Genomic DNA, 12946 nt, shown 5'->3' with positions numbered 1-12946 from the left:
TTTAAAATTATGAAGCTAGCTCGTTCCAGTCATTGGAGTTGAACACAGCCGTGTCTGTCAGGGGTTGCTGTGTTTGCCATCTCCCCCACCCCTGTCCTCTGTTTTTTGTAAGTTTCTTTTTGTAAGTTTTCTTTTTGTTAGTTTCTGCAGTTCTTGTAATTTTTTTTTGATATGTGTTTTTCTTGAAGAAACAGTAGTTAATTAAAAAAGAATAAGCTAGGAAGCCTCTAAGTGTGAAATAATTATGCAGATGTGAGCTGTGTATTTTTATTTTTGGGTGCAGTAGCTACTTACTTAAGCCAAAACATTTAATGTATTAAATTCTTCAGGGAATGTCTAATATCAAACCTTGTTGAAACTGAGGTTTGGCCACAACAACTGCAAATCATTCCAAACCCCATGCAAAGGAGAAAATACAGGAAATGTCTGTTTTTCTAGATTTGCTCAAATATGGTGTAGGGAAAATTAGCTTCAATTTTTAAAAATTTTATTTTATAGGTAAGACTTTGTCTTTCTGGATTATTTACTTGGATATGCTCAACGCAGAGGAATGTGTTAAAAGGCAGGATGGAACAAAATCCTATAAACAGATTTCTAACACAATTGCTATTTTAATGGTCTATTTTACAAGGATGGATTTAGTTTCAGTAATAGTTTTAAGAAGAGTTTTAAAGAGACATCAAAGTGTCTGAAGTCTTTGTAACAGAGCTAGCCAAAGATCAGAGGGAAAAAAAGTATTTGAAAAGTGCTTCTTACTTTTGCAAAGGTCAGGATTATGTATGAAACTACTTTAACCTGTTGGTTTTTTTTTTTTCTTTTAGAATGTTGGCCACACTAAAAGTTGATAGTCTTGTTTTAAGGTGGTATTTATGGGGTAAACCCTGCATTTTGTTTTGTGCTAAATCATAAATGTTTTAAAGCCTGTCTTCAACCTGAAATATGATGTTTTTCAACTCTTGAAAATTCTTCTTGAATTTTCTTAACTGTAAGTGGTTATACTTGTCTATAGAAAGGAATTTTGCTTAGAAGTCTTTCATATCTTCACAGTTACCCAGGTTTTTTTTTTTCTGGTATTTTGTTTATAAGCCTGCTTGTTAACATGCTTGCAGAACCCTGACTGGCCTCACTTTGGAGCCTTCTACAAAAAGGCCTTGTTATTTTTTTCTGTGCTAGGAATTGAGAAGGGTCCCCAGGCTATCTCAGTACTTGTCTTCATCTCTCTTCTGTCGACTTTTTTGAGTCCATCTTCCTCCCATGGGCATGGGCTTTCTGGTTTCATTGGTCTTAACCATATTGTGTTTTACATTTAGTTTGGAAGGTCTTGTGGGTGGGCACCATGTAGTTTGTTTCTTGGTACTGGTAGTTTTTAGGGCTATGGTAAATAATACAGAGAATAAATAACAGGACACTAGCATGTGATTCAGTAAGCACAGATTTTCACCTACTAACTGGTGGTCCAATGTAAGCAATATGTATATCAATATGCATCTTAAAATGTCTTTTTGTGTGTATATATATATATACACATAAATTAATTGAAAGGATGAATAGATTTATTCCAGTGACATTTTAATTTTTTAATTTCTATTAAAAAAAAAATTACGTAAATAACATAGGCAATTATCTATTGTCATACAATTGTTTTTATGAAGTGCTGTTTGTAGCTGAAATCAGAACTAGTGGGAAACTTTTATTTTTTAGCATAAAGTCATTCAGAAAGAAAGGGTCTTTGCCTCATTACTCTGTTAAGCCTGGAAGATCAAACTATAAAATTAATACTATCTACATTTTCAAGCTGTCAAGAACAGTGTCCAAAAGTAATGAATGTATGATTTTAAAATTTTTTATGTGTGCATGTAGGTTAGAAGAAAGTTCCAGTATGCATTATAAGAATGTTAAGTAGAGATGGACCTTCCAAGTAGGATTCTATCATATTAATATTTACTTTTTAGCACTGAAACAGAAGCAACTGCTTTATGAAAATTTGTTAAGTACAAAAGGATGCCATGTTTTGCACTATTTCTACTTCAAGTTTGAATTACACAACAAATTCAAGACAGCATACAGAATTTTTGCATGGTTAAAAGCAGAGATTGAGGGGAATAGCTAAAGGGTTACATTCTTCTAGGGCACTTTCAAGCTTTTGTGTAGAGGGCTAGATAAAGGGGAGAGCTTAAAGCTGGAAATTCTGAAGAAGTTTGTTTCAAAATCACAAAATCATTTTGTTTGGAAAAGAGCTCCAAGATTATAAAGTCCAACACTTGACCGATCACCACTTGTTCATTAGGCCATAGCACCAAGTGCCATGTCCAGTCGTTTCTTGAACATCTCCAGGGGTGGCAACTGCACCACCTCCCTGGGCAGCCCATTCAAATGCTTGACAACCCTTCCCATGAAGAAATTCTTCCTGATGTCCAACTTGAACCTCCCCTGGTGCAGCTTGAGGCCATTTCCTCTTGTTCTTCACTTGTTTTCTGGTTGAAGAGGCCAAGCTTGCTCCAGCTCCTTTTCAGGTAGAAATAGTAATAGTGTGACTACAAGGAACACAGTGGTCTATTGTAGCAGTGACTGCTTGTGCTATGTGTTCTCCTGTGCATGTCTCAGTGATTCTAAAAGAAAATTCAGTTTTTCAGAGCTTGTATAGATCTCAGTTGCAGTTCCTGCCATGGTTTTTGTGCCTTAGCATGTGAAGAAGCTGCATAGAATATCCACCTGTAGTTGTACTTTGAGGGCCACAAGTCTGAACATGGATCTTTTAAGCAGTGTGTATTCTAGAGCACTTTTTTTGTAGATTGTAATGTTTCTTTTTCTACTGATTAAAATCCATAGAGATACTTTTTCAGTTACATCGAGAGAACAGAATTCTTTTGTCACTGATAGCGGAAAAGGTTCCTGTAGATCTTGAATGAATGTCAAAATTAATTGTATCCTCTGTTTTGGAGTATTATCTCTTGGCCTCAAACAAGAGTATGGTTGTAGTTGCTTTTATAGCATTAATCATTTTGATCTATAGTGAAATGCAGTAAAAAATTCATATGTTCTATGCAGTGTCAACTGAAACTACTGCCTGTAGTAAAGTTTTAAAGTAGTAAAGTTTTTGAGAATGGCAAGTATGTTCAAAATGTTGAAGGTTTAGGTAACATATCCCATGATGGAGAAATGTTATTTCTGACATAGGATCCATGGAGTTGGAGAAGATCTCAAAGGTATTGAGTCCAGCCATTAACCTAACACTGCCAAGTTCACCACTAAAATGTGTCCCTGGGCATCACCTCTACATGACAGACCTAATTTTAAAGGATTACTGATGCTGGCAACTAACTAGTAATGAGTACAGAGTAATTCGTCTCTGGAATAAGAGAGTCTTTGAAGAGATTCCAGTGTCAGTAACTCTTCTTCATGTAACCTCTCTTTATGTCAGATTAATAGTAAGATATAAAACTTTTTATGTGCTTTATGGTTACTGTATTTAGGCACTATACATATATAGTAAATGTATGGTGAAATAATTATTTTTCTACTGTTACTATTCTACAGCTCTTTGTATTTCAAAATTTATAAACATTTCTGATAATACTTATTTTTGAACAGTCAGTTAAAAGTTATAAGGGGCTAAAACATTTATTTATACTTTTAATTGCCACTATTTTCTTTTCCTTACAGTGGTGGGAAGGACAGTTGTTACAATATGATGCAATGTGTTGCTGCCGGGCATCAGATTGTTGCTCTAGCCAATTTAAGACCTGCTGAAAATACAGGTATGAAAGCCACATTTCTTACAGGAAATTTTTTAAAAATAGGTTAAAAACAATGGCCTCACAACCATGCCTGAATTAAGTTCCTATATATGTTTTTGTCTGGTTTTGCATATTAAAGGCAAACATACAAACTTGAAAGAAGTATGAAAAAGAAAATGCTATGGAGAGGTATTAAGTATATTTTCCCTTAAAGGGAAAAAAAAAGCCCACGAGAAGAGAAGATCAATTAAAAAAAGTCTTACACAATTTGAAAATGAGAATATTGATATCCTGGTAGTAAACAAAGGGGTCGTGTGAAGTCAGTAGCACAAATGCTAAAAGCTGATAGATGATGTCATCAACCAAAACTAGCACTGTACTTCTAGAAATTCTCTAAACTGGTGCTAAACTGAATGCTGTAAACCATTCCAGCTGACAAAAATGTGCCATTGTGCTGCTGCTCCTCCATTTTTATCTTTGTTTGTCTTTCTCCATTATTCTAACCCAGCATCTGTGAATTGCATTGAGGAACTGATGTGGCTTGGAATTGACCTTGATGCACATATTTTTCCTGCTTCTTTCCTTCTTTTTAGGCTGGAATGATTTTTTGATCAGTTCCTCATGGGCTCCACTTTATTTCTATGAAAAAGAATGGGAAAAACTCAGGTAGTCAGTGTGAGGTGAGAGAGTGAACTAAGTATTTGTATATTGGACTAAAGCACAAATTGAAGTGAGACTGGAAAAGCAAGTGAGTTGTTTCCAGTTGGTAGGGGAGAATGCTAAAGTGTGTTAACTAGGTTCACTGTTCAACATATGTTAAGCAATTAAGTATGGTATTTGGTAACTCTAATAGTAGGACGGTACACAGAAAGGGAAGGAAAAAGGGGGTTGCCATCACAAATGAGTCATGGGCAGAACTGGAAAATGCTAGCAGAGTATAGGAAAAATTTATTTTCAGGGTAGCTAGGACATAATAATCTCTAATCTTGTTGAAATATGTTGTCTTCCAACAAATTTATCCTCATCAGAAATGTAGAATATTATCATTAAAATCATAACATGCTCTCTTTAAGTGTGTAGTTGGAAATTTTATAGAAAGTTAATTGAGGTGCTTCAGGCAATAGTGGATTCTATGCCATTCTTTTTATTTTATCTTGTCCCACTGTTGCCTGGAGAGTCTCAATTAATAAAGAAACTGTGTATTCTAAGCAGAATATCACTTAAAGACCTTGTCATATTCATGTATGTTGAAACCACTGAATATTCCTTTAAGTCTGCTATTCTGGTCTAGGTTGATTAGTTGTGATTAGGGTTTAGATTTGTCTGTTTTGTGCAGAACCATATCGGTTGTGTGGCATCAAAGGTGACTGACCTAATTCTTCCATCACAAACTAGTTATATTGGTCAGTTATAGACCGTCTTCTTTGCAAGATGTGCTACACATGTGTACAGCAGAAATGCTTGATGTCTCTATGTAAATTCAGAGAAGTACCAGAGTTAAAATTAGCATTAAAATAGTGAACTTGTTAGCTTGTAATAAAGTGGAGATTTCACCAATAATAATTTATTATTTTATCAATCTGTTAGAAATATTATCTGAAAAAAATTATGTGTAAATTACTTATTGTATAGTTTGAGACGTAATTCTAATCCGTGATACCTGCATTTGTAGCTGCTTTTTCCTCTGCTGGCTGCAAACTGCTTGTAACAAAATTTGGTTAATTTTTTTTTCATGGTTAAGGAAATAAGCTTTTTGCTTAATAAACAGTGTCAAAACATTAGAGTGCTCTACTTTTATTCTACCTAAGCAGAGATAGTCTCCTTTTGTGATGACCATGATAACAATTTTAACAGTAAAGTTTTTGTAAATTTTGACAGACTATAGCTTGTTCTCAGTGTTGCAGTGCATTACAAATTTCTTGATCTGAGTGTGTTGAAATACATCTGAGTTTGTGCCTCTGTCCTGTATTCCTATTAAAAATTACCATGTGAATGGAAGCAGAATTGAATCGATAGGAGATTTTTTGGATGAGCAGGAAGAAGGAAAGGCACCACAATTTGCAAATAGGCAGCATGTTTGTGACAGATGTCTTCCTCTCCATACGTCTGTTGGGTGGAGAAATCTATTTTTTTTTTTTCCATGTTTATAGTGGTGTTGTCACCAAACATCTGTTTGTGAACTGAAAAATATTAACATTTAGATTTTCTCAGTACTTTGTAGTATTGTGATTATCTGTAATTGTTGCAACAATGTACCTAATATGGTTGTTTTCTTAATTGTGGCAGGGCAGACTGATGAATTGGACAGCTATATGTATCAGACAGTAGGACACCATGCCATTGACCTATATGCTGACGCAATGGATTTGCCACTCTATCGTGGTTTTATAAAAGGTACCAGTGTAAATACTGGAAGAGTGTATACTGCATGCCAGGAAGATGAGGTTGAAGACCTTTACCAGCTCATGAAACTTGTTAAGGTATGTTGTTTGAAAGCAATTATATCGTTGGGGATAATTATATTGCTTAATTAATTTATGAATTTAAGTAAATGATCCACTTAAGTATTTAAGGTAAACTTAAAAAAAAAAATGGACTTCTACAAGTTTTATTTCTATTCCTTTCTTCTTCTTTGTTCTGTAAATATATGATATAACTGTATTCCTTTTCCGCCAATGTAAATCACACTTATTAATCCTCATTTCAAGCCAAAATCTTTTTCCTGTTTAGTGGAAACACCTGTAACAGGAGCTTGGCATGTACAACAAAAAACACAATTGTGACAATCATCTATAAATAGAATATTTAGTTTATTTTGCACTTGTAATAATGTATTGCTTGATTACTGTAATGAGAGATCTTTTGGATTTTGTGCATTTATCAATGTGTGGGAAGTAATGTCTAGACATTTCTATTTGAGTACACTTATGATGTGTAAATGTAGAATCTCTTATTTGTTTGTATGTTGCATGTCATTCTCTAAGTATTATGGAATATTTCACAATGATAGTTTTGATTCTGGTGGCCCTCTGATTGTGTTCAAATATATGACACAGTAGCAATAACATATATCAATCCTTTTTAGCTATAAAATGAATTAAAGAGAGACAATGAACCCACTTTCTAAACCACTTAAAATTTATTCTCTGTTGTTTTTCAAAATCTTTCATATAGTACTTTATTTCTACCAATACTAAGTCAGCCCTCATTGGAAAAAACAGACCTCCTGTTGACTCTAGAGGTTTTCTACAGAGTTTGGGTGAACATGCTATGTCCATTCCAGCTAATCGTGTTGATTGCTGCTGTGTGCAGTACTAAAACCACTGTTCAGAAAATCATAACCGCTATTTTAAAGAAAGTAAAATATGTGATTTTATTGATCAAACTGATATAGACTACTTAATGAAACTTCAGATAAAGGTGTTTGTAGTCTGCATGTCAGGTATTGAAGATTTTCTAGCTCGCTTTCCTTCACTAAAATCATAATCAAGATTCATGAACCTAAATACTTCAGGCTCTATTCTGTATTCAGTTGAAAAAAAAAATCAAATTGCAGATAAGACCTAAGAATCTGGCTTGAATACAGATCGCTTCCTAACCCATCTTGGAGTCAAATCTTGTAAACATTTTTGGCAAGGAAATTATCTTCTTCTAAAGTAAAATCAAGATCGTAGACCTGTGTTGGAGTATGAGACTACAGCACAGGAGAATAGTTCATGTAGGTGGTATAGCCTCTAGTTGTGCTGGGGAGGCTTAGGGTGGATATTAGGAAACATTTGTTTGCTGAAAGGGTATCAAGCATTGGAACAGGCTGCTTAGGGAAGTGGTTGAGTCACTGTCTCTGGAGGCATTTAAAAGTTGTGTGGACTGGGTGCCTAGAGACCTGGTTTAGTGGTGGACTTGTTAGTGTTAGGTTAATGGTTGGACTCAATGATTTCAAGGGATTTTGAAACCTAAATGATTCTATGATTATGCTCTAGAGTGCTTCACAGAGGTTTTAAATGGAATGTGCATATCCTGCAATACAGGAATCGAAAGAAATACGATACAGCAGTTTTAAATTATTTTTGAATCATGATAGAAGAACTGATATCTACTGTCTCTTGAAGCTGCATGCTAACAGCTTTCTGCTGCTGGAGAGGGTAATAAATTACTGATCAATTTAATTAAAAATGGGCAAATTAGTGGCAATTAAGATGATACTTCCTCTACAGTTCTTGCTGTCTTTGGAGGAATGGATCCCTGACATAAATTAATGCTAGTGTTAAATCTTGACAACTTCTGCTTTGGAAGTTTGTACATGATAATTATAACTATAGCTGAAAGAAAAGTTATCATGTTGTCTGGAACTAAATAACGATTTATTTCCTGTATAGAAATGTTAAGCCCACTATATGATATCTTCAAGTTATAAATATTAACAATATACTGCCTTTATGTTAGACTTTGTATAATGATGTCTTTACAGTACAACCTAGCTATGAAATTCTGATACAAAAGTTTCAGTAAGTGTCTTGCATATTTTGATGAAAAATTGCAAAATTATGAGGAGAAATAAACTACAGCAACTGTGGTATTTTAGTTTTAAGAAGACTACTAACTTTTTTTCTGTGTTAGCAATAATTTTGAAAGATTTCTGGTTTTATTTTTTCACATTTTTTAATAACTGCTTTTTAGTAGCTTTACTATTTAATTCTTAATCACTGAGGATTTTGCTTCAGGAGTTTTTCTTCCCCAAATGTTAATAGTTTTAAACAGAGAAGTCAATTTGCATTCTCTTGAAGGGAGGGGATGAATTCTGTGGAAGCCTTGTCAAAACCATCTTTGAGTGACTGTAATTTTAAAACACTGGTCAAATAACATAGCTCTTTTTTTCAGTAAATGGTTTGGGGCCAGGACTCCAGGAAAGGTGTGTCTAAATCAAAATCACATAGTGTACGTTACTTGCCATTGGCAAAGTATGTTTCTATTGCAAGTACTTACTTAGTAAAAAATTAAAACATAACACTTTAAAAAACTGTATGAATTTGGAAGTATACAATGTTTTTACAAACAGTGTTATGAGAACAAGATTTCTAAAGAATTAAATATTCCCTCACAGTTCTGTGAAACCCAGAACAACAGTCCTGTTCTAGTATATGTGACTCAGTGAGTGATACTGACTGTCATTGACTGTAAACCTATTAATTTTATTGTCACAAACCAAGGTGATTGATAGGTATAAAGGAAATTTATATCTATTTTTTAGTTGCATAATGCCATGTTTTAGATTCTGTATTCAGTACGTATTGTGAAACATATCTGAGTACTTATATGATGTCTAAATATATCTTACCATGCAATCTTCACCAGATAGTGGAATATTTACTTCATGACACATGTAAATCCTGAACTCTAAAGAATAATTTATTCCCCTCTCAATGTTACTTAATAGGGATTACTGATATCCTTGTTTGTCCATGTTTGTTACTGTCTATATTGGAGATTTTCCTAGCCAAGCCTGTAAGCACTAGAGTTTCTCAGTTACCTGAATTATCTTTTAGGGGCTTTATAATGGCACTGTCTTTCAAATGTGGTGAGAAACTGTATTTCTTTTCCTCTAGTGGCAGGAAAGACTGGAGCATGAAGACATTTTTGTGAAACTTTCATATGACATTTCAATTTTGGCAACATTTAACTGTTTTGTCCCCTTTTCAATGTAATTATGGTCTTGTTCAAGTAATACAGTGATGTTTCATGCAAACACATATACAAGTGGTGTTAGATGGGTTGAATGTGGGATTGTTTTCTGTATCTTATGGAACTATGGCTTACCTTTTGTTTAGGGCAGTGGTTGTAGCAGCTTCCAGACTAAACAGACCAATGCAAGATAGTTTATTTTCAGTAGACAATTCTGTCCTCTTTCAAATTCTTTGCCTTATCTACTCTATAAGTCTTTGCCTTTGTTTGGTAAGTTTCCGTTGCTGAAGTAATTTGTAGAATTCTTGAACTAGGTACAAATGTCATTCTTCTAACTCTTCTTTTTCAAATTTTTTGATGACATGCTTAATTCCTTTTTTAAAATTAGTATTTTAAAAATTGATATTTTTGTAGTTTTTTATATTTACCCATGTTTATTATAAAACATGCAAATGGATTCTTAGTGGATTTTAAGTTTCAACATGTTATTTCTGTCAGAGTCTTTTTGTTGTGCTCTTTGTGGATTTGGAATCTGCAAGCTTTCAAAAAATATGGAGTTCACTTGGAATGTATTTATATATTAGCTCTCAGGACTGAAGCAATATTAATTATGAAATCATCCATTGATCATCAACTGAAAAATAATTATTAATGTTGGATATATATGATATATAAAACATTTGAATAATAACAGCCTTTGGTTGTGGCACTGTTTCATTTCATCAGTGATATGGAACAAAAGGAGAAGGAGATGTGGAAGGAAAGGAGATTTATTTTCTATAACATGGTTGCATTTTGGAACAGTAATCTTACAACAGTCAGTCACAAAGAATAAGTAACATTTTTTAGTTACAGAAGTAAAGAGCTTAATAATACAATGACTCCTGCATTTAATAATTACTTTTTAAGAACAGGATCATGATTTTTTTAAATGGTCCAAGTCTGATGTTTAGTGAAGACAGAAAGTGTTCCTACCCGAGAGTTAAAATTGCAATAGCAATGCCATTTTAGATGTTACTTAAGATATTTCATCTCAGACAAAGTACTTGAGCTGTGTGGGTTCACGTGGAATAGAAGAAACTTAGGTGCCATCGGTATTCAGTGAAACTCCTTGAGATTTCTTCAGGAAACAGTTCTTCAGGGTTTGAGATGAATGGATGAAATGTAAGGTTATTTTGTGGCCTTCAGATAGGGATTAATTCCATCATGGAACCTAAAACTTTCAGTTCCTTGATATTGCTAATAATCTTCCATGCTAAGGAAATGATCTTTCTTTTACCCTTCTCCAGAGTTCAGCTGCTGTGGCCAATGGGTGAAATGAGTTCTCAGATTCAGTGCGATTGCTGACTTTCTGTAACTTTAGTACAAAGATTTAGGTGCTCCTACCAGGAAAAATACATGAATAAATGTAATATAGTATTCTGTCACAGCATTGCTTCATTGTATTCTCTTACAAGACACATATTAAAGAAACTGTAGAGTATGTAGGAATAATCACTTGATTTTTAGATGTCTGGTATACGTGGCTTCAGTTGTAGTATGTACATGATAAAGACTAGTAGTTAGTCTTAACTCATACAAATAAGGTTTGCAGAATTTCTTAGGAGTCTGAAAGATGCCAAATAATGATTAATTGTAGAATCCTGATTGACTTGAAGAATCTGTAATTGAAGTCCTCAGTGTGCTCTTCACCAAATTACTTTTGTAGTTTATGAGTTCAGACAAAGTAGGTAGCTTTCCCTTCTCACTTAAGGGATTCAGAGAGTTCAGAGGCATGAAGAGTTCTGTTCTAGTAATCTCCCATGTTTTCATTGAAGAAAATTTTCCCTGCTATGATTTGAATGGTCTGTAGATATATGGATTAATACCTCGGAGTTGTTTTTCTCAATATTTTGGAGAAGGATTAAATTATGCAAAGAGGTACTTTTCTTTATCTGAATTTTCAAAATAATCACTTCTCCATAATTTTTGTTGCCTGCATTATGATCATTGCAAATAACTGTGCCTTTAATATATTGATAGATTATATCTAATTCAACAGTTCAAATACAGAATTTTTGTATGGCAAGTGAAATTATAAGTATAGAAAAAAAATGGTAAAAACTGCTCAGTGCCCAGTTGAGGGAAACCGTGATAGATAAAACAATGGAAGTTATTGACTGGGCCCTTTAGTAGTTGTGTAGATTTAATGAACATTTGGAGACCACACCTCCTAGCTTAGTTCTTTTTGTCTTTAAACATGCAAGTTAAATGAGAACTTTTAGAATTTGTATGAAGTGGTTGTCTACACTGACAAGAAATAAATAGCTGTGCTTCTTGATAAAATAAGATTTTTTTTTTGAGAGAAAATATTTGCTGTGTTTTTTCATAGACTTGGTTCCTCCACTTTTTATAATGAATAAATTTTTATCTGCAAGGATTTGGATTGTTCCTTTACCCTCATCATATTAAATTATTACAATTTATTAATCATGTTATTTTTTCTTTTAATTAATTCTGGATTGGAGTTCCATAGCTTCCTCCACCTTGGGAATGACTGTTGTCATTAGCAGTGAATAAAAGTGTGAATCAAGGGAAGAGGATAAGAAGTAATTGCATAGTTGGGTGTGATTTAAGCAGTATAAAAATAATTATGTATCTTGTTTCATTCAAAACACAGGGTTTATTTAGTTGTTGGGGGGGTTTTGTATGAATTTTAAAATGAGATGGGACAAAGAAAATTTTTTAATCAGTAGGATGTCTGAAATTCTGTGTGTCTCATCTGACCAGTTCAGGCATGGTCAGGATTTTATTTTTTTGTTTTTGAGGAGGATCTTCAGCAATATCTTCAAGGTAGTTTCTTACTGTGAGAAATGTTGAGCTTTGTGTAAACAAAAAAGTCACTGTATTTCTCCCCGTTAGGTGTGTGGAGTTGTTTCCATTCACTCCCTGTCTTGTTGTGTTAATACTGAATAAGCAGAGACAGTCAGGCTGGTGGTGAAAGATGGTAAGCAACCCTGAGGGCTTGTTCTGGTCAGCTTGAAACCTCTGATTGCCAGGTTTTCCTAATTTCCCATTTCCAGGGCATCTCTAGTGTGACCTTGCCTGCTGAATATGATGTTCTGGGTTGCAAGATTCTCACATGCATTTGGGAATGGACAGCCAGGCATTGTTTACAGGACTCCAAATGAACCATGCACTCGCAGCAAGTTTGATAAACACACATTTCCTCCTTTTATCAGTGAGATTGCAGAATGTGAAGTATGAGTTTCCAGTTTTGCTCGTTCCCTTCAGACCTTTTCCTGTTTAAAAACTGAATCTCACTAATTGGATGATGATACATCCTTAGATTTTGTTTTGCTTTCTTTGTTATTGTTGTTTTGAATTCAACTTACTGGTCACTGACATTTATTTCATTGCCTACCTTGACCAGGTTTGATAGACTTTCATATAAAAGCTTTCCATTTGTTCGACACAGAAAAGGTTCATCCCTATAAATGTAAAGTGAATGCTAATTAACAATAATGACTTCTAATCACTTTGCTTTTATA

General features: G+C 34.0%; 1 protein-coding gene across 2 annotated transcripts in view; it reads left to right on the top strand.

Annotated features, from left to right (window-relative positions):
- The window catches only part of DPH6 (diphthamine biosynthesis 6), a 188078-nt gene that overhangs the window by 924 nt on the left and 174208 nt on the right, over positions 1 to 12946 (top strand). For both annotated transcript variants that reach the window (XM_039705473.1, XM_039705472.1), the window contains exons 2-3: positions 3664 to 3758; positions 6024 to 6217. In XM_039705473.1, the coding sequence (XP_039561407.1) occupies positions 3664 to 3758; positions 6024 to 6217 (289 nt within the window). The remainder of the gene's footprint in view (positions 1 to 3663; positions 3759 to 6023; positions 6218 to 12946) is intronic.

The sequence above is a fragment of the Passer montanus genome, unplaced genomic scaffold (genome assembly GCF_014805655.1).
Source record: "Passer montanus isolate IOZ18808 unplaced genomic scaffold, ASM1480565v1 scaffold18, whole genome shotgun sequence".
Classification (NCBI taxonomy): domain Eukaryota; kingdom Metazoa; phylum Chordata; class Aves; order Passeriformes; family Passeridae; genus Passer; species Passer montanus.
Note: the sequence above shows the minus strand (reverse complement) of the source record. Positions and strands in the feature narration are given on the sequence as shown.